At 33.4% G+C, this 22,355-nt stretch overlaps 3 protein-coding genes across 3 annotated transcripts; 1 reads left to right on the forward strand and 2 right to left on the reverse strand.

Annotated features, from left to right (window-relative positions):
• Positions 1–273: 273 nt before the first annotated feature.
• Positions 274–3,149, reverse strand: LOC112036230 (anthranilate N-benzoyltransferase protein 1). Its single transcript, XM_024069038.2, is given in 6 exon segments — positions 274–452; positions 2,195–2,326; positions 2,329–2,497; positions 2,688–2,858; positions 2,943–3,026; positions 3,132–3,149. Coding segments are annotated over 6 exon segments (753 nt in total).
• A 4,692-nt stretch (positions 3,150–7,841) lies between these two features.
• Positions 7,842–14,688, forward strand: LOC112036278 (uncharacterized). The gene is made up of 8 exons (XM_065774735.1): positions 7,842–8,227; positions 11,129–11,217; positions 11,321–11,396; positions 12,115–12,164; positions 12,249–12,590; positions 13,027–13,065; positions 13,965–14,137; positions 14,223–14,688. Exons 1-8 carry the CDS (start codon positions 8,005–8,007, stop codon positions 14,293–14,295), a joined length of 1,065 nt encoding a protein of 354 aa, XP_065630807.1. The 5' UTR covers positions 7,842–8,004; the 3' UTR covers positions 14,296–14,688.
• Positions 14,689–20,400: 5,712 nt separating this feature from the next.
• On the reverse strand, positions 20,401–21,331 carry LOC112036281 (lysine-rich arabinogalactan protein 19). The gene has a single exon (XM_024069091.2). It carries the CDS (start codon positions 21,193–21,195, stop codon positions 20,662–20,664), a length of 534 nt encoding a protein of 177 aa, XP_023924859.1. The 5' UTR covers positions 21,196–21,331; the 3' UTR covers positions 20,401–20,661.
• Positions 21,332–22,355: the final 1,024 nt, after the last annotated feature.

Raw genomic sequence — 22,355 nt, forward strand, 5'->3', positions numbered from 1 at the left:
TAAGCTCTAGTTGTGGAAAAAATGCCCTTGACAAATTACAAACAACTCAAAAGTATTTTGATCATTCAAATACACAACACGCTTTTATTAATCAAATACATATTACATAAGACTTACAAATCAGTGTTAAAACTAAACCGCATAGCAAACAATTTTTAACGGATAGCATACTGGATGAGGATGACATATTATGGAATAGATCTGGTCATTTTCTTACCCAACTAAATAAAAAAATTAAGATATAAGAAATTCTGACCATCCGGCCCATCCTAATTAAAGTTCGTTCTCGTTAGGAATTGCCACTAAAATGTTCACTCCATGAGTAGCCTGATTAGGTGGCGGCATTGCCATGACAAGACCATCAAGAACTGACCCGATCCAATATGAAACATTTATAGGCTTATTCCCTTCACGAAATGCTACCTCTTTGGCCCCTAAATATTCATCCCAACCTGCACAAGTGACTTGAGTCTTGATACTCAATTGTGGCTTAACATGTTTATGTTTGGAATAATATTCTACCTCAATAATATCCTTAGAGTTTTCTTTCCCAAACAAATAAAACTCTGAATCCACTTTGCTACCAAGTGACTCAACACACACTACAAAAAACGCGGGCTATAGCTGCGTTTTTTTTAGCCGCGTTTACAAAAAACGCGGCTATAGCTAACATATAGCCGCGTTTCTAAGAAACGCGGCTAAAGCCTCAACCTATAGCTGCGTTTCTCAAAAACGCGGCTATAGCCAACCTATGGCTGCGTTTTTTAAACGCAGCTATAGGCCCAACCGAATAATTTTTTTAGCCGCGTTTTTTAAAAAACACGGCTATAGGTCCAGCAGTATACCCTAAAGCCGTGTTTTTCAAACGCGGCTTAGTAAGCCTTTAGTGACGTTACCTATAGCCGCGTTTTTGAAAAACGCAGCTATAGGTCAACCTTTTGTGACGTTACCTATAGCCGCGTTTTCACAAAACTCGGCTATAGGTCCAGAGTTATAAAAACGTCACTGACCTACAGCCGCGTTTTTGAAAACGCGGCTATAGTTTATCCTTTTGTGACGTTACCTATAGCCGCGTTTTCAAGAAACGCGGCTATAGGTATCAAAAAAATAATTAAAAAACTTCCCACGTGCCCCCCCCCCTTTCCCACCTACATCCCTCACCTACCCCCACTTTCTTCAGCTTATTTCTCCTTCTTTTTTTTTTTTTTCTCTCATTCTTCACTTGCTCACTTACTCCTCCGTAAGTTCTTTTTTTTTTTTTTTTTCCTTCCTCATCTGGGTAACTCTTCTTTTTTTTTCTTTTTTTTTTTCTTTTTCCTTCATCAAATCTGGATAACTCTTTTTTTTTCTTTTTCTTCACTGGGTAACTTTTTTTTTCCCTTTGTTTCGTTGGAGCTGATGCTTTTTTTTTTCTTTCATTTTTTTCTTCATCTGAAGCACACTGATTTGTTAGTAGATCCTTTTTTTTTTGTTGGTTATTTTATGCTTAGCTAGTAAGAAAATGGAGGAGATGCTATTGTGGATTTGTGCTCTTGTGTTGCTGATATTGTGATTATGTTTAAGTGGGTTTGTATTCTTAAATTTTGGAGCACATTATGTTTGATTCTGAATTTCTGGGTGTATGTTTGATTTTAAATTTTTTGGGTTTGTTTGTATGGTGAATATGTTGTGTTTGATTTTAAATTTTTTCTGTTTGTTTGTATTGTGAATATGTTGTGTTGATTTTGAATTTTTTGGGTTTGTTTGTATTATGAGTATGTTGTGTTTGTTTTTTAATTTTGGTTTGTATTTTATTTTGAATTTTTTGGATTTGTGATTAATTTTGAATTTTTTACTTGAATTTTGATTTTCTGGGGAAAAAAAATCCAGAATTTTTTTTTTTTTTTTTTTTTTAAGAAAAACCTATAGCCGCGTTTTAAACGCAGCTTAAAGGGGCTATAGCCGCGTTTTTCAAAAACGCAGCTATAGGCCTATCGTGTTAAAAACGCGGCTTCAGGTCTGACCTATGGCTGCTTTTTTAAAAACGCAGCTATAGGTGTTACCTATGGCCACATTTTTGAAAAACGCAGCCATAGTTCTGTTGCTGCAGTACTTAAGCCGCGTTTAAAAACGCGGCTATAGGCTATAGCCGCGTTTTTTTGCGCTATAGCTGCGTTTTTTAAACGCGGCTATAGGCCCTTTTTTTTGTAGTGACAATGCAATGCAAGTGACTTGCACGTTTCACCATCCAAATTTGCATTTTCAGCAATGGCCTTGAAATGCATGGTTTTGACACAATCTTTTCTTGGAGTTGAGCTAATTATGCTGGGAGGAGAAGAACCATTCCTTTAAGATTAGGGAGGTAAAAGAAGGGTTTTTTGAGTTCATTATTACTAGAAAGTATATTATTGTGTATGTTTGCCCAACTAGTGAGGAATTTCTCTTTCACCATAAGGTCTGCTAGAAGAATGCTGCAGCTAATCCCAATCGAGTATCCACCATACTGGAAGTTTGTCACCTGTCGAAAATTTGGAAAGTTAGACAAATAAATGAAAAAAAAAATGCCCATTTTAATTCACACCTCTATTCTCTAGCTCACTTTGGAGTCTATGTAATAACATATCATATAACATATGCTTTCTAACATAACTTCAAGAATGGTTAAGAAATTTATACTTTTTTTCTCCTGGATATGTAAGCTTACTTACCTGAACATAAAATAATGGAGAGAACTGAGGATCATGTTCATCAATATCATTCCAAAAAACAAGTTGAGCTTCTGCTTCTTCCTTTTCTTTCAATTCAAGAAACACGGACAAAGTTACAGCGACCTGTGTCTCGATGAGCCTAACACCACCATCATTGGAGACAATTTCTAACTCTCCATCACCATATAATCAATGGCTTCTTTATATATATATATATATATATATAATATAATATAATATAATAAAACCGGATACCAAGATTAAAAGTTTGTCTTTGCCAGCCTTTAGTACGTTGAGAGCAAGAAAAGAAAGAATCAAAATATCCCATAGATTACGTTGCTGAACAAGATAAGAAAAAGTCATAGTGCCAAGCATTTAATGGCCTATTATTACAATACTTTTTCAAAAGTTTTCTTTCTAAATATATGTTAGCAATTTGCTAACAATTTGACCACTGTCCATTAAACCAAATAGTAAACATTTGTGTATATATAGTAACATAAAATAATTCAGCAATAACTGTACATTTAAGTGTTGAAATTCTTCCATATATGGCATTATTATGTCATATTCAAATAAGATAATAAAACCAAATATGCTGGCAATTATGGTATTAATATTACATTAATGTTCATAAATTTCCTGATTAAAACCATTGACAAAAGCTATTCAAATTTTAAATTAAATTTGAATTTCAAAATTTAGTATTCAACGCATCTGACATTAAGGGATAATTGATATACATAAATGAGTATCAAAATAAATATAATATTTTTTTTTATAAAAATAGCCAACAGTTTGTTACATAAATCTTGATCTAGACGCTACCTGATCAATTAACCAGTTGCGTTACTTTCCTTTTCCTCTTTCTTTGTTTACTTGTTTTGTTACTTCACTAATGGCATGTAGTTAATCAGGGCCTGTACAGGGTTAGTGTACCAGCAAGTCTGTTTTAATTATTAAGGCCTTTGTAGCTTTCCAATCAAGTAAACACTGATTGTGACTCAACACGTTTTGGGGATGCCATGGCTGCTAGGCAGCTTTAATCATCGTCCCTTTCAAATGGATCAAGGGTACTTGGAAATCACTCATTCTTCCGTTGAAAGACAAGAAAGATCAAATTTATAATAAGACCCGTGAAAAAGACAATGCAGAAATAGTCGCACATTTCTTATTACACCCTATCAAATGAACTATTTGTGTATTTGAAATACAATTTCAAAGAGAGCATGTGTACAATAATAAATGTGTAATAAGAATTTTGATCCGTTATTTTTTACATTGCTTAAGAGAAGGATATTGATTGGTTTTTGCAACATGGCATGCAACTAACTTATTGTCCGGCTAACCAGAGAAAATAACACGTGAGGCTTGTTGCAATTAATAGAGTGAGACCAAATTAATGCCTTTAGTTAGTAGAGCAATTAATTCAATGCTAAATCATTTAACAAGGTTCTTGATTCATAATTGTAGAAGGCAGCAAATTATTACGCATACACGCTTTACTGTAGCGGGTCGATGAGGTCGGACTGAAGCGTGTGACCTGAAAATTTAATCCATGAAGAACTTAAAAACTTTGGTGCATGATAGTCATAGATGACATACCACTGGTATTGTTCAGGCGAAAGACATTATGGTAGATGGTTTTGCACTCTTTCTTAACAATACGTTTCTTATTAAAAACTGTCAGGTCTGTTAATTATTAGCTTTTTTGTTCGTGGTCATGTGTCAGCCTATGGAGGCCAGGTTAATCTTGCTAGAGCCACATGTTTCTTTTTTAAAGTCAACAAACAAGGGATAAGCTCAGAATATAATTAAGAAAGAGACAACAAATTTGTCTCCAAAAAAAAAAAAACAGATAACACAAGTACAATAAAGAAACATTGAGTTATATATATCAAAGTTTCTCACTAAAAAATAAATAAATAAAATAAAATAAAATAAAAAACTAATTTTCGGTATAATTTAAAACAGAATAATGTAGGCAAAGTTTGCCAAATAGTATGTTTTTAGAAAAAATTTTGGAAAACAGTACACGAAAGAAGTTATTTAGTAAGTTAAACTATTTTTGGAAGTTGAGTTTGGCAAACTCGTGTTTGGGCTGAAAGTAGAGTTTGTCAAACTCGACTTCCAACTAGGATCAAGCAGGATGCATCAATATTGCTTGGAAGTCGAGCTTGTCAAACTCAATTCCAACCCAAACTCGAGTTTGCTAAACTCGACTTACAAAAAACAGTCTAACTAACTAAAAAACTTCAAACATAGGCTATTCACCCAATTTTTTTCTAAAAATGTACTATTAAGCAAATTTTGCCGAATAATGTATGTCCAAGGGTGAGATAAAACAAAAAAACATGTTTAGTAGTAAAATATCAATAAAGTTCATTCGCTTGGTTTATTAGCTCAAATAATTAACAGGTTTTATAGTATTTTTTTAACATTTTTTATTGATTGACCAAAACAATTGAAAAATCTTCGATATAACCTGTACGACTTGTATTTTAGCTGATAAATTTTAAAAAAGTACTGGTACCGATTTAATAGCCGCTATGGCCAGTATGGGACAATATTAACTCACTTGCGTATGCCACTTTGGACAAAAATATCTAGTCTCTTTTATTCTTTATTTTTTGGACAAAATTTAGTTGCAAAATTAGTTGTAGACTAAGGATATAACCTTATTCAATAAAATAAATATTAATACATATTTTGAAAATATAATCATTGGCTTACATGTTCTTTACGCTCTTAATACACATGTCGTATTAATCAGATATTATTTGCTAAATGATTTATAAGCTTATATTTTATGTATAATTTTAAACTACAAAAACTTGCAATTTAAACAATTTATTGATGACATAGCTATTAATCTTTAATTTTCTAGAAATTTTGAAAGCATAGAGGATATAAGAAAAAGACGTAATTCAATGATGGGTTTGTCAAAAATCACCTCCAATAAAAAGATATTAAGTAAGGTTGTAGGTTAAGGTTACAATCAATTTTATAGCTAAATTTTGTCCTTATTTTTTCTTGCAGAATTATTCTTTTGTTAGTTTTCAATTCCTATCGTAATTTTAATTTTAGTTAGCTAAAATGTTATGGTATAAAATTTCAAAAACAAAAAACATGAGTTTTCTTCTCTTTTTTTTCTTTTTTGAAGTGGCATTTCTCCCTACTATCATTATGCCTCTGCAATGTTACTTGGTTCAATTCTCTATGTCATTTTTTCATAAGTGGGACTCTCTATCTTCTTAGGTATCATCCAATGTATATTTTGGTGAAATGTTATAGAAGATTAACTACAAGAGGCATCATACCTACAAAAAATTGGGGTATTGTAAATTTTCCTTGAATTCAAATATTAAAACTAATATAGTAATAGATTTAGGAATTAATGAAAACATTGATTAAGATCTCCTAAGGAAAGTTAAATTTGAAATCTTTTTTTTTTAAGTAAGATTTCATTAATGCTCACATGCTTGATTAACAAGTGTAATTCATATTAAAGTATCAACAGATGTAGATGTTTTCTTTTCTAATTAAGAATAATTCATTACTAAAAATGAGAAGAAATTATAAGATTCACATGGTGGACAAATGATGTGGTCTACCATTCCACTAAAAAACTGCTACTTTTTTAAAATTGTTAGTTAGAAAAAAAAATTTTAAACAGAAATTAATTACTGACTCAGCAATTTTAAACAAATGAAAGTTTTTTAGTAAAATGGTAGGCCACGTCACTTGTTCACTAAAAGACTGTGTAATTTCTCAAAAAGGAGGGGGGAGGGCACCAACCTATTTCTAATTGGGGTGTCGTAAATTTTCCTTGAATTCAAATATTAAAACTAATATAGTAATAGATTTAGGAATTAATGAAAACATTGATTAAGATCTCCTAAAAAAAGTTAAATTTGAATTATTATTTTTTAAGTAAGATTTCATTAATGCTCACATGCTTGATTAACGAGTGTAATTCATATTAAAGTATCAACAGATATAGATGTTTTCTTTTCTAATTAAGAATAATTCATTACTAAAAAGGAGGGGGGAGGGCACCAACCTATTTCTATCATTTTGAACAAAAACCCAAAAAGGAAGAGAGGATATAGCAAAAGGCCCATCCCACTTACAAGAAGAAGCCCAGCACACAAAGTTATAAGCAAGAAAATTTACATTCCTAGGAACAAAAACAAAATCCCAACAGAAATTAAGAACATGTTTGAACTCAACAGGAATAGCAATCAAAGCTGGATCCGAGACTAGGGAGAGGTTACAACATTAACAACTCTCTTGGAATCACCTTCAAACATCACATAATTAAGATTATGTTCAGCTGCCAATGAAATAGCCAAGCTTGCAGCATAGGCCTCACCAAGATGAGGATATCAAGAGAGAGGGCAACAATCTTGAAGAGGCAAAGATGACATCTGCATTTTCATCCCTACACACACCAGCACATGTAGATCTATTTGCCCTTACAGCAAAATCCAAATGTCATTTTGATTTCAAGTCTCAAAATATCGAATTGAGAGGGCTATTGTACCATGCAATACATTTTTAATGGCTCAGATTAAAAGTTAAAAAATTAACTTTTGATACCAATAAATTGATTAAGAAAGTTAAAAAAGTAAAAAAAAATTGAAAGTTTCAAAAAAGTTAAAAATTTTGAAAAAATAAAACTGATGTGAAAGATATTACATTGTACAATAGCCCTAACTATTGCATGGTGCAATTGCCGAATCCCAATCCCAAAATACCATTAAATTTCTTAAATGTTTACCTATGACAAATAAAGATTTTTTTTTTTTTAATAAATAAAAGGACTTGCCCAAATTTTAATAGGCCCTAATCACCAAAACCCAGCCCAAAAAAAGAAAACAAGCCCAACCCAACTTTACCATCTCTAATAATAAAAAAGACCAGTTCAATGGTCCACCCTAAATTTGACATTTTGTTGGGTACCTCACTACTTAGGTACAACCTCTCTTCAAAGGCCATAAGGTAGCACCATTGTCACTGTCATTCTAATTCAAAACATTGAACATTCTCATACTTGGTTGACGTGGCAAATCCTATATTGAACACCTGTCCAGTTGTAACCAGCTATATTTATCAGTTAACACAGAACCTCAACCCTGTACCCTGCTTGCGTTTTTTTTTTTTTTTTTTTTTTGGACAATACTCAACGTTTCAGAGCAAGAGGGAAATCAAATTTCAGAGACCAAAAACAAAATTGAGAGAAAAGAGTGTGGCTTTAGGCTTTTGCTTTTAGAAGGAGAAAAGGTGACAAAGAAAGAGAGAAGCTTGTTGAAGAATGGAGGCTAGTAGTAGCAGTAGTAGTGGTAGCAGTAATGATATTAGTATTAGCAGTAGTATTGATGGGAATAATAGTGGCATAGTGACGAATCAGAGGAAGGCAAATGAGTTTCAGGGAATCCAAATAGGGAATCCGTTTACTTTGAAAGTGGGTCAAGTATTTACTGGCTTTGGCCTCGGCTGTGGTATTGGTATCGGTGTTGGCAGGCCCATAAATCTAGGTACCCTTCTTTTTCACTTTCACTTTCACTTTCATATTCTTGGCTCTGAAAAAAACACTAATTATTTGGGGAATATGGACTTGGGAAAGCTCTTCAAGCCCAATAATTTAAAACCCCATTTACAATCAGTGCTTGAGAACCCATGTAATGTTTCAGTTACTGTTGCTTTTGTGTGTATGAAATGGCAGGAGATTGTTTTCTTTGAATGTTTGTTTTGGTCTTTTGCTATCTGGGTTTAGTGGGAAAGTGAATGTTCATATAGTGTTAACAGCTACAATATGGAAAAGAAGGTGATAGAGTTTATGTTTGTTAAGAGTATTCATTTAATTAATCTCAAGTTGGTATTTTGCTAAATGCTTGGTTTTATGTGGGCTAATGAAGATGATTGATGAATGTCGTTTAGCATTGCCCATCATTATATCAGTGAATGCATTATCATGGCTAATGTTGTATTAAAGTTTGTTTCTGAGGAGGCATGTTTGAATGTCTCACTCCAAAGTCTATTGCTTTCTATTGTCGCTGCAAAGTACACCCCCCCCCCCCCCTCCTCCATTTTTCCTGCTAATTTATTGTTGAAACTAATGAATTAGTTTATCAAAATGGACCCCCCCCCCTCCTCCATTTTTCCTGCTAATTTATTGTTGAAACTAATGAATTAGTTTATCAAAATGGTGTTATGTCATGTAAGTTTTTTGAAAGTGGTCATGTGCTATCATTTTGGTAATGGCTCCCATTTCAAGCTGTGGACTCTTTGTCAAGGATGATTATCTAGCTTCAAGTACTATGTAGAACACAAAAGAGTCACATGAAACATCCTTATAGCCTCTAGGTCTTATTTTGCAATCAATTTCAATGCACTTGTTTAATCAGCCTTCCATTAGTAGATGATTCAACCACATGTAGATACATCTGTAGCATGTATAACCATCATGTTAAGTATTGGTTGTCTATTATAAGATTATATGTAAGCAAATATGCTCAGGATTTTCTCATATGAAAAGTAAAATAAAAATCAGTGTCATATACTGCTTGACTGTTAAAAAATTGTTTATGAGCAAGATGTTCTTGGGATTTATTCATGTTAACCGAAAAAACAAAAATGGTATGCTTGGCTTATGACGTTGTTTTAGTGTGATGTGCAATGAGTGTAGATTTCACTGACAGGGTTTTGTTTCATGAAAAAAATATTTGTCATTGCAATTTTATATTGGACCAAAGTATTTGTTGAACCTATGATGATAATAGGTGTTTGATTGGAAGAGTTGTGGTTTTGGTGATAAGAGATAATAAAGCTGCCTTCACTCAATTGGAACAGTTACAGTAGTTGTAATGAGAAAAATAAGAACTTATATTTTATTTGTAAGTGATTCCTTTTATTGGTTAATGAAAGTGCTTATTCTCCCAAAAATAAATAAATAAATAAATTGTGAGCACCATGTAGACTCTCCCATTTCTCTTTGCATCTAAATTCCATTTAGTTAATCAGACTTTATAGTTGAGTGACAATTTTATGTACAAATGTCACTTAATTCACAATATTATTCATTCATAAATAAATAAAATTGTGTCCACTATGTAGTCTCTCTCTTTTTTCTCAAGTTCCAATGGTATCTTTTGACTTGAATTAAACTTCTATTCTATGTTGGTGTCTACATGAGTGTTTGTGCACACGACCAGACCATTATGCTTGACTTTACTTCATTATGCACTTTGTTGCTCACTTCTCTCACTCTTGATAATGCATTCTAGTGTTGAACCTTTCATTACTCATGAAATGGCAAAACAATAAAATGAAATATAAAATATGTGTCGCTGTCGCTAGCCATCTTCCTCAACATCTGTACTTAAGTTACTCTTACCTTTTAATCAATATTTTCAAACATTTATGTACAATTTTCACTTAATTCACAATATTATTTGTTCATAAATAAATAAAATTTTGACCACTACGTAGCCTCTCTCTTTTTTCTCAAGTTCCCATGGTATCTTTTGACTAGAATTAAGCCTATACTCTTTGTTAGTGCCTTCATGAGTGTTTGTGCACATGACCGGACCATTATGCTTGACTTTGCTTCATCATGCACTCATTTCCATCTTATGCAAATTTTCTGTTTGGTTGATAGGGATACTACAACACATAACCCTATGGAATTTCTTGTCAACTTCATAGATTCCACTTTAACTTAATGGGGGCACAGTTCTGCCCAAATAAGATTAGCCTCAAGCCTCAAATAGAATGCAATTCATGGATGTAATTTAATTCTTTTAATTGTAGCTAACCTTGCTGTGGTCACTCCTTATAAGTAGAATAAAGAATGGCATAAGAAGTTATTTAATTCTTCAAAAAAATGCTTCTTTCATGAATGTCTTCATTTGATCAGTTGATTTGACTTTAGAAGTCTTTGTCAACTTCATAGATTTGACTTTAACTTAATTGGGCACAGGTCTGCCCAAATTAGATTGGCATCAATATTCAAATAGAATGCAATTCATGGATGTAATTTAATTCTTTTGCTTGTAGCAACCTTGGGTGTGGTCACTCTTATTTGACCTTATAATTAGAATAAGGAATGGCATAAAAAGTTATTTAATTCTTCAAAAACATGCTTCTTTCGTGAATGTCTTCGTTTGATCAATTTAGATTAAGCACTTATTAAAAAATGAAAAATCAAATGAGCTAAATGGGTGCTGTTTTTGGGGGGGGCGGGGGAGGGCGGGGGGGGGTGGGGGGAGAAGAGGGTGAGAACAAAAGTTTCTTGAATAGTGATACAAAATTTTCAATTCAAAAAGATAGAAGAGTGCAGAATAGTGATACCATAGAGTACAGGCATTTTGGTTCTTTCTTTGCCTTATCAGCGAATATTCATTTAATAGAAAATTTTGAATTAAACTGTTTATCAGGTGCAATACCAATGCTAAATCAAGTTATGAGTGCTACCAGAGGGGCAACTGATGCTTTATCTGGTGTTAGCAGACATGTGAATGACACTGTAAGTCAAACTCCATCTTCTTACATGTTTACTACTAAATTTGGCGTGGTTATATGACAACTTAGACTCTTAATTAAATATTCTCTCATCTCTCCTTATTTAGATGAGAAAGTTGGGAGCTAAGAATATTGAAGCAGGCGTTGGATGTGGTGTTGGCTTCGGCCATGGTTTTGGAGTTGGTATGTCATGTTATACTCTAATGGGAGATAATCTATTGTATATTATTTCTGTTATATATATGGGTAGCACTAAGATCATAAAGCCCAAGGAACACAGTTCACAGGCTGTTTCCATTGTAAGGGAAGATATACAATACATGGTGCAAATGTGCTTTATAGCTGCATATACAAATTATCGCAATCTACATAAATACATGGTTCAAGAGTTGACGCATCTCAAGCTAGTAAATGTTCAATCAAGCCTGACTTATACACATAATTATGTATATTACTAAATATAATCAAGTATAAAATATATGTTAAAATTTAAAAATATTCCATACATTTATAGTTATTTTATTTAATATTTGTTACTAAACTAGTTCAATTTTTCTTGATGAGGCCATCATGACTTGTCAATCATTCCAAGCATGGAGATCATTGGTATATCAAGAATTGTATTACAATAAGGTTATAGATTCTTAAGGTCCCTATATGATTAGACAACACATTAAAGTTATAAAGTGTGCTGATTAATTGTTTTCAGGTGTTTCCTATATGTAAGTGGCTAATAATACAAGTTTGTCCCCTTGAAATGGCTATGCTTATTTTGTACATAATTTGACTTTAATGCCCTTTCACCCCCTTACAATAAGGGAATTATACATGCATGCTTCCTTATTCATACATTATAACCATAATTGTGTATGATATCTGAAACATTGATCATAAATTTCAGGTCTTGCTGTGAAGCCTGGGGTGTTGCATCAAATTCAATCCTATCTTATGGTATGTATTTTTCTCTCTTACTAGTTACCAACCTGTTATGGTTTGCTACTCATGCGTCTGAAATTTAAATTCTTAATTTCCTAGCAAACAATGACAAAGATGATGCTGAAGTTTGGCATTGCTCCCAATTTACCCATTGGACAAGGTGCTCTTCCAGCGTCTTTGCAAAGTGGCATGAGCATGATGAATCAATCATTAAACCAAAATCCAATGGGAAGTATCATGCAGTTGGGAACCAAGTTACCTGAAGACACATCTCAAATCCTGCCTGGATATGGAAATATTGGTTCAGGTTCAACTTATGAGAATATGCCATCAAAAGGCACTCCTATTGACTCACCTTTTGGCAGTCGAACAGAAAAGGTTCTCAGTAGCTTTTTGCAGAATCCAGCTTTGAAAGGGGAGGACACCGAATTGAATGACTTGGTAAGAAACTGATGGACCACATCTGTTTGTCACTATCAGGTTGGCTTGAAGTGCAAATTTTTTTCTTCTCCTTTTTTAATTACTGCAGATCAAGCTTATTCTGCAAACTAGTTTAGAGTCTATTTTTTATTTTTTATTTTTATAAAATTTTATTTGACTTGAAATATATTTTTCTAAGAGTATAATATTAGTGCCTTGAATTCATTTATTTGATGGACTATTCATGGAGTACCACCTGTAAAATCTTTATACAATTCCTTATGTTTGGTTACTCCTGAAAAATATTATTACCCTGTAACCTTATGCAACATTGTATCATAAATGCATGTAACTTGATCTTAGATATATTTAGAACTTACATATACATATTCATGTTATTTGAGTTGCTGGTTTTATGTGGTAGTGAAATTCTAATTTGTGGAATTGACCTTTGTAGGCTGGACGCTTGCGGTCAGAAAACAACATGCTTCACATGGTAATTTTAAAATGACCATTGATTTTTAATTGATTTCAATTTATCTTATTTTTGTTCTGTTGGAAAATACTGATCATGTAATATAAGAGAAAAAGAGAGAGAGAGTAGGTTCAGCCATAGTGAGAAGAAGGTGAGAAAAAAGAAGAGTGGAGCAAGAGAGAGACCTGATGTAAAGGAAAAGAAAGAAAAATGAGAACCAAAAAAAGAGGAAAGATAAATAAAAATAAAAGAGAGGCCATCAACAGAGGTGGCAGCAGCAGTGGTGAATGGTGGCAGGGGGCAGATCAAGAAAGCATCCATGAAGGTCTGGTCTTGTAAAATAGAGAGGGAGAGAGAAAGAGATCTGTTGGAGTTGGTATGAAATAAAAAATGGGTAGGAAATTATTTAGCAAAGCTACAGTACTCAACAATGTTGTTGAGTTTCTGTAGCTTTGCAATAATTAGTCTAGTGGCTGGCTAGTTGGTTGGAGACCAAAAAAGGGATTTGGCTCACCAAAATTTGGAAAAATAATGATTTATTGAGCTCATTATGAATGCTCCTAGAAAGAACTTTTTACAAGAAATCACACATCTCATCCATGTTGGATTATTACATTTCCAGGGTAGTATTCATCCAATATGGTAACGAATTGTGTTATGAGCAATTGAGCAGCTAAGTTGTGTTGATGGATTTGTTTGTGACATCCATACAAGGCTTTTTAACCTCCATGCATGCATGGGATCTGTTTTGAAGTTGTTGCTTGAATTGCACATTCTTAGAAATGAATTAAATGGTTACAAGTTTAGTTGTCAATAAAACATTTGCCTTTTCTTTCCCTCTAAGCTTCTAGTTGTGTTATCCACTGGCTTGAAGAACTTGTTTAAAATGGCCCAGTTAAATAAATTGCTTATGCATTCAGGTACTAAAACACCAGCAAGTCATTCAGGAGCTTTTGGAGGAAAATGAAAAGCTTCGCCAAGTACTAGTTGAAGACCTGAAAATACCATCCAGCAAGCTTCAAGCTAATTATTCAAGTAGAGATAAGTCCCCATGTACTGATTGTTTTGAGTGCCGAAGAAAACAAAGAAGAAGGTAGATGAAGATAACCATGATAATTTCAGTTCACTCTATTTAAGTGTTTTTTACCACAAATTTTAACTGAGACTCTTTCGCCTAGGGGTGTGGACTTTGGTTTGGCTTTGCAACCCTCTACACAGAATTATTCTTGGGGGTCAAAGCAATCACAATAGGAGAATCTAGATTACCTCACAAACAAATGTATTAAACACTTTAAGCGTTACAGGAGAGTGGAAAAACTACCAGTCATAGAAGCTATTTTTTTTCTTTCTTTCTCCTTTTCTAGTTAAGAACCAAGCCAATCAAAACTTCTTGTTTCAAGGTTGTTTTTGCTACATCCCTTTATAAATTTACATATTCTTTGAAGTTGCAACTGTGCAAAAGTAAAGCAGAGGGAAAAATCTGTTGATTGTCTGAGGCTTTTTCGTTTCCGTGCTGAACACGAAAATTTCACAAATTCTGTTGGGGTCCTTAGACAAACTCATGAAGCTTCAACCATGTAGATGCAGAGTGCTGAATAAAATAAACTTTTCCTCAATAATACTACTGTTTTGTCCTTTCCTTTCTTTCGGGTTTGTTTTTACTAATGCTTTTTGCATTCTACCAATTTGAGTGAGATCAAATTCTGCAACTGGAAAACCTGCGTTACTGTTGTGTGTGCAATGTAAGATATAATGTTACTGTTACGAATGATTTTTTTTTTTTGGTGGGGTACACGGACTAGCCAGAAGAGCTATGATTGTATAGTGTTTGATTGATGCTCTGAGTTACAGCTTAATGATAACAGGGAAGCAATATCCAACATCATCAACTTAAGGGCTTGCCAGGATTCTCTTAATTTGGTCCATTTGATGTAAAAACGATTTACTCTGAACTCCTTTGTATTTAGTTTTTAGCGCACCACTATTTGGAACAAGACTATTTAATCTTTCTTTCTTTTTTTTTCCCTTTTCCTTTGGTCAATGAAATTATTTTTTTAGGAAGTTTCAACTTATGACCTTTTTTTTTTTTTTTTTTTTTTTTTTTTTTTTTTTTTTTTTTTTTTTTTTTTTTGATTCCGCCATTTCCTATTGAAAACAATATCATTCCTACTCTTCCAAATGTTCCAAAGAGCAAAGGAAAAAACAAGTTTCCAAGGGGTACCCGTGACATGAAGCTTATCATTAGTTCTAATATTTAGAGACAACCAATCCAACAAATTAACATGTCAGAAATCATAATTTGAGGCCATGACCCCTAGCTGATTCCAAATGTGTTTTAGGTGAGAGCAATCTCTTAAAGCATGCAAGATAGTTTCAGCACCATTGCAGCAAACAAAGCACACTTCATCTTGAACCATTCCTCTTCTTTCTAAACAGACCTTTACACCAATACTATTATGAGCACACAACCAAAGGAACATTCTAACCTTTGGCAGCAAATCTGCTTTCCAAATCTAGCTAGCCGTAAACACCATCTCAATGGAAGACTCCATAGCAAACCCATAGGCACTTTTGACATCAAAGGATCCATTGGATGAACCGGCCCAGGCCAATTTGTCCGAGCCACCTCCTAAGGTCGACATAGGAATTGCACAAATCAATCCCTTGACTTCATCCGGTAACTCAAAGGTTGTTTTCTCCCAATCCCAGCCCCTATCAAGGATAATATCTTTAATTTCCAAGAGATCGGCTTCTTGAGAAAAAGGCCCTTGGATCAACTTTCTAAGGGTTCTCCCATTCGTCCAATTGTTATGCCAAATATTCAAAGTGATGCTTTTTGTCACCAACCATCTACAACCTTTGTTGAAAGTGCCCATCCCTTTCTTCATAGCTGCCCATATTGAGGAGCAAGGAAGACTATTTGCATTAGCGGCTGCTCTCTTTCGATGGTTGCAATACTTCTTCTTCAACTTATGATATTCACTCCTGATAATAATTTTTATCATCAAACCAAGACATCAATCAGTTTTTGGTGTAGACAATGATTGAACCTCAGATCTCTTATTCAACTATCAGAAATTTTACCGTTTGAACTAATTAGAACTCATTTTGGTCAATGAAATTTAATAATTATTTTTCACGTCTTTTTAGTATTATATTTAAAACCTAAATTATAGATTTTTTTTTTTTTTTTTCCNTATGAAAAGGCGATAATATTAAAAACTAAACACCAGAACAAGGTTCAGGACATATTCTATTAAAATACATTCCATTGAGGTCACCCTCAAACACATCAAAAATGTCCATAGGCGGACTATCATAAATAAGAAAATCAGTAGACATTCTATAGCTCATCCTAGCTAAACCATCAGCACATTGATTGGCTTGGCAGAAACAATAGTTAATATGAACTTGATGGAAGCGAGTAAGCAGCTGCCTGCAATCCTCCAGAATAGGTGATATAATGTTGTTAGCATAATCTGCATTTCGTAACACATCAACAATAGCCTTGGCATCCATCCCAACTACAAGACAATGAATATTCAAATCGCAGCACAGTTTGAGACCCTCACGCAACCCCCACAATTCAGCGGCAAAGCTGTTGGTGACTTCAATCCGCTTACTAAAACCAACTACCCATTGCCCATCCTCATTTCTCACCACTCCCCCACACCAGCCATGCCATGAAGCTCACTACATGCCCCATCAGTGTTCAATTTCTTCCACCCTTGCACAGGCCGCTCCCACCTAATTCTCCTTAAGACTCTACAACTTATTATAGATTTTTTTTTTTTTTTTTCCCCTGGCTAAGACTTGCTGAAATGCTATTGTTGATATTATCATAGCCAGTGCATTCGTAGCATCATCGAATGGGGCAGATATGGGCATCATCACTGATGAAATGGCCCAAACTAGCTGAAAATAGTGCTTTACTCTTACCTCGATAACTTCAAGTAATCGTATAATGGAATCCAAAGAGAAAAAATCTGCCGAGTAACGTTCATTGTCTTGTCACCTGATTGGTGGGCTAGAGCCCAACTGAAGGCCTACCTATGCATTATCCGACCTGACTATGAGTCCGTTTGGGCCCTTGAAGTTTTCAGTAGTTTATTCAGGAAGTATTTACTCCCTTCATCTTACTTTTTTTTATCTTGTTTAAAAAGTTAACATTTTTAAAGGAATATTATTTATTATCTTGTCTACTTTTTAAAAATATATAAATTTTTAAAACTACCTTTAAAAAAATTTATCAAAAAATTGAATTAGTAAATTAATAGGGGGTATAATAAGAACATTAGTAAATTAATGACTTTTATTTTTAGAAACAGGACAATATTTTGGGACATCTCAAAATGGAATAAAGGATAAAAAAAGTGAGACGGAGGGAGTATTAAAATATATAATTTTTAGTAACTTTTATGTTAAATTTGTGGGAAAAAAAAGAAGAAGCTAACTTATATCCAAAAATGACAAAAATTTATATTATTTGCCAAAACATAAATAAATAAATAATTTTTTTTTTTTTGCCTTTATACGAAAAGATCAATAACTTGAAAGTTGTGCCCAAATTCCCTTCGGTGGTAATTCTAATTCCAACACACTCTCAAACACCTACACAAAGAGAGCCAAAATCCTCATTCATAGCATCAATAAGTCTAGAGACACTAAAAAAATTTATAATTACAGAGGTGACAAGTTATTACTGATAAATAAAAAATATATATATATATATATATATCATTAGTGGGCCTAATTGTTATGTTTCTAGTATTACTCAACTCCCTGCGATAAAGATTAAAGAGACTTATCCTTTATATTTTAAGCATAGGTAAGACGACAATATCAGGAAAACTAAGGAAACAAACAGCTAACATGTGGGTTTTGTCGCTATTAAAGGCTTGAGTGACATTTGGGCCCCAAGTGAAAAGAGATAGAAACCAATCATGATCAAAATAATGTCCTAAATAAATAAACTAGGAGAGGGAGGCAGTGTCATTTTGTGATTTGCCAATGTTATCTCAACAATTGGACTCAGAATTCAAAAGCCACCATGACTATTTACTTTGACTCGGTAAAGTTTTATAAGGAGTAGGCAATATTTCTAAGGTTTTAGTTTTTTAACAAACATAGTTGTGGTTGTGGATGGTATCATGTCTTTCTGAATAAAGGCAAAGATATAAAAGAGGACAATGATTCTTATAGTTTCTTATTCATATAGCTCTTTTTAAAGGAATCCAATGCTTTGATATTCACTTTCTTGAAACAACACCTTTTGAAAATTATATGAGAATCTGTCTTTTTGGGCAATGCATCTATACTTTATTTTGCTCAAGTGCCTATTGATCACAGGATAGAATGAGTTTTACGGGGTAAAATATACAGGTAAATAGTAATTTACAGTAGGCAAAGAAATAGGGCTGCGTTGTGGAAATAGGGTATAAAATTTATTCCTTACATTTTATAAGATTGAATTGGTGAATCTTTTTATATCTCTAACTGCTTTTCTTTTTTCCATTTACAGTTATCAAAAAGGCTATTTACACACATTTGTTTTATATTTTTTTTATTTTTAGTATGGATGTGAGTATGTGACAATATTTAATAATTATTTATCATTTATTAGTTTAATTATATAAACTTATCACTCTTATATACTATATCTATTGTCTTCTCTCAAAAATATTCTCTATAGGCATTAATGGAAAAATTCTTTGGCCGTTGTCATCCATGATGACTAGATATCCCTTTTTTTCTTTTTCTTTTCTATTTCTTTTTTTTTTTTAATTGGAGGAAATATTTAAATCTTAGATATTTTAGTTTTTTTTTTTTTTTTTTTATACAAAATAGAATTTCTATTCTAGTCTAATATAAGTGTATATATGTGTGAAGCTCCTTCCTAAAAACTTAAACCCCATAAAGTGTAGTTAAATTACTAGACTCTTAACACTCATGTGTTATAAGAGAAATATCTAATAATGAGCCTTAGAAAATAGAAAGTAAATTATAATAAAGGAATGTTGCAAAGCTAGAAAGTGAACAGAATGGTGGTATATAGGTAATAATGTGCTTGACACTGTTTTGAAGGGTTCATGTTAACATTTTTTATTTTAGATAAGGTTTGGTTTCAGCGTTCTAATGCACTACGACTGACACGATTTGAACATGTGACAAAAATTAGATATGCTTTCATATTATGTCGGCTTTGGAGTGCATTGGAGTAAAGCCATGTTTTATTTTTAGATTGAGTTGTAAGGATAAAAGAATTTTTGGGAATTGAGTTCTTTTGATCATTGTAGTGGTATGAGAATTTTTTTTATACTGATGTTAGAAACTTGAAAAAAATCTCTCTCACTCTGTCTCTCTCTCTCTCTCGCTCTCTCTCTCTCTCTCTCAAAGCACATACGTTTGTGGGGCAAAGAAACCATGTGCGCATCACTTTCCTAGTCATATTGATTTGTCACAAGCCCCACAGCCAAACAATCAATCATCGCCTCCCTTATATATGCTGCCACCACAACCCAAAAAAAAAAAAAAATGCCCAATTCTCTCCTTCACCCCGCACTCAATAAAGTCCAAAGAACTCCTTCCCCCATTTCCAAAAGCATTTTCACCTCTCCCATCTTTCTTCCACATAATTCAATCTTAACAGCTGGCACCTAACTTTTTCTTCATCCATTCCTTCCCCACCAGGGCCACCACTTACTTCTTCTTGTACTACTACACCCATTCACTGATTCACACCCATTCATCAAACCTCCCATCTACCCCTATTCGTAGCCAACTACTTTTTTTTTTTTTTGGAACAAATGCTTTTAATGTCATTATTCATTCCTCTATGTGTTTTTTACTCTAAAGTAATATTATTGGAAACTTTGTGTAAAAAAAATTTAACAACAACTAGTTCTTAAAGTAAATAAATAAATAAAGCATGTTTAAACTAGCTAGTAATTGGAGCTTATAGCAAGCTGAGTCAGTGAGGCAGATAGCAACTTGGTTCATTTCTTTGTCATCCCATTTCTAAAACCAATGCTTAATTTACTTTTCTAATTAAGCTAACCAAGTGAAACCGACACTGAAACTGTACCTTTCTATCTTCATAGAAAAATCAGGATGTCATTTTCTTTTAGCTAGCTAGTATATATAAAATGTAGTGCATGTGGTGCTGAAAGTAATAAAATTTACCGACATAAGATTTATTAATTATTATGCTACCTGTCATTAAAATAAAATAATAATAATAATAATAATTATGTTATCATTGTAACACCAATCATATTTATTATCAATTATCAGGGCAGTTTATAAGCCTTTTATGATGAATTGGTAATAGCTTTAGATTTTCCTAAAATCTCACACTTAAAAACACAAACGGGAATCGAAAGTCCCTCTTATTCAGCTAAGTCAAAATGCTACAAAAGAGCTGTAAAATCTGATAAATCTCCAAACCCATCTCCTACTCTCACAAAATCACAAATGGATCAGCTCCCAAGAATCATCCACGAGGAAAGAAAAAACAAAAACAAAAAAAAAAAAAAAAAAAAAATTGAATACACAAATAAGTATCATAATTAATCTACATGAATTTAAACAATGACCCTAGCATGGTGTCATTAATAATTAAGCATTAAGGAGTGCAATCCCTCCAAACAATGCTAGCATAGCCACGCTGATTCCACGAACACTAGTTCCTTTGCTTGGAGATGAGGAAGGGGCCTCTGCTGGTTGCCCTGCAATGGTCGACGGTGGGGGAGAAGAAGAAGCTGGTGTAGATGGCAGTGGTGAAGATGGCGCTTCACCTGGTGGTGAAGGTGGTGAGGTACCAGTTGGGCTTGGGGTCGCCGAGATTGTTGGGCCTTCAGCTGGAGGACTTGCCGTTGGTGGGGTTGATGAAACTGCAGGAGGCATAGCTGGAGGTGAGGAAATAGATGATGGTGGTGTGGCTGTGGTGGTGGGAGGAGTTGCAGTGCTTGTTGGAGGGGTTGCTGTGGTGGTTGGTGGCATGGCTGTTGTGGTTGGTGAAGGAGTGACTTTGGTGGTGCTTGGTGGCATGGCGATGGAGCTACTAGGTGCTGATGATGGACCTTGGGCAATGGAGGATGCAATGAGTGTGAGTGACAGGGTTAGCACGAGCATGGCACGTGAGAGAGCCATGGCTCTTTCTAGTGTGTGTGTGTGTTTACTGTAGTGGAACGATACACAGGAGGAAGGAACAAGAAATGAGAGAGAGAGAGAGACACAGGTTTTGTGAGTATAGGGGTGTGTGAGGTTGATATATAGGGAAGGGAAGGAAATTTTGGAGAATATATCTTGGTATGTTTACACCTAAGTGCATAGAGATTTTATGCCATCAACATGTTTGTTGACACTAGGGCCGGCTCAAGTCAAGACAGCTAATTTTAAATGGCCATTTTTATAATTAATCACATAAATAATATTTAGCCAGTGTTTTATATTGAAGTTTTTTTTTTTTTTCCCTTTTTAATATGACTAATTCACTTCATGCCAATTAAGCTAAAACTCTATTAATCTTTTTGGAGGATATGTAAAAAAATTTAAGACAAAAAATTACAAATTAATGTGATTATAAATGTAATCAGTGACATTTCAAAAAAATAATAAATGAATATTTGAATGAACGATGCTAAGGAAACTACAAATTTTACAATATGAGGTTTACAAAGATTTATCGCTAATTACAAAATAAAAATAAAATAAGTGAAAATATTATCACACACTCACTACTGCACACTCTATACACATTCTATTTGAAATCATGTTAAAAACATGATTTTAGTTAAAATTATGAAATCGTAAAAAAAAAAATTCAAAACACAATTTGAGTTCATATGGCAATGTTTGTACACTGAGTGTGCAATAACAAGTATATGATAATTATTGCCCAAAGAAATATTCAAACGTGCATTTATTAGGTTGTTGAAGTTCATCAATTATATTCATTATCACATCAATTTGTGAAAGCTATGTAGTAAAATTTATAAAATCTCTAGCATTTTTCTATTTAAATTACTTCTTTTGATTGGTGACACATCTATATGTAAAGCCTATGTAATAAAATTTGTATTATTTTTAGCATCACTAAATTTTTTTTAGGCTTTTCTTAAAAGTGGAGAAAAAATGTATTACAAATTTTTTTTTTTAATATCTGAAAAAATATTGTTTTTATAAATAAATTTTAAAAAAAATCACTTGCTCCCCCAGAATTGTGGTCCTTTCTCTAGTAGGAGACCTAGGCCTAGGGCCGGCCCTGGTTGATTCCTAATGCACAAAAAATTATGTATAAATTTTTAGAT

The sequence above is a fragment of the Quercus suber genome, unplaced genomic scaffold, assembly GCF_002906115.3.
Source record: "Quercus suber isolate HL8 unplaced genomic scaffold, Cork oak 2.0 scaffold_97, whole genome shotgun sequence".
In the NCBI taxonomy this organism is placed as follows: domain Eukaryota; kingdom Viridiplantae; phylum Streptophyta; class Magnoliopsida; order Fagales; family Fagaceae; genus Quercus; species Quercus suber.

Coding starts and splice junctions, on each gene's coding strand:
- LOC112036278 (XM_065774735.1), top strand. CDS start 8,005: ATGGAGGCTAGTAGTAGCAGTAGTAGTGGTAGCAGTAATGATATTAGT. Junction 11,397..12,114: donor CGGCCATGGTTTTGGAGTTG/GTATGTCATGTT, acceptor CATAAATTTCAG/GTCTTGCTGTGAAGCCTGGG. Junction 12,591..13,026: donor ACACCGAATTGAATGACTTG/GTAAGAAACTGA, acceptor TGACCTTTGTAG/GCTGGACGCTTGCGGTCAGA.
- LOC112036281 (XM_024069091.2), bottom strand. CDS start 21,195: ATGGCTCTCTCACGTGCCATGCTCGTGCTAACCCTGTCACTCACACTC.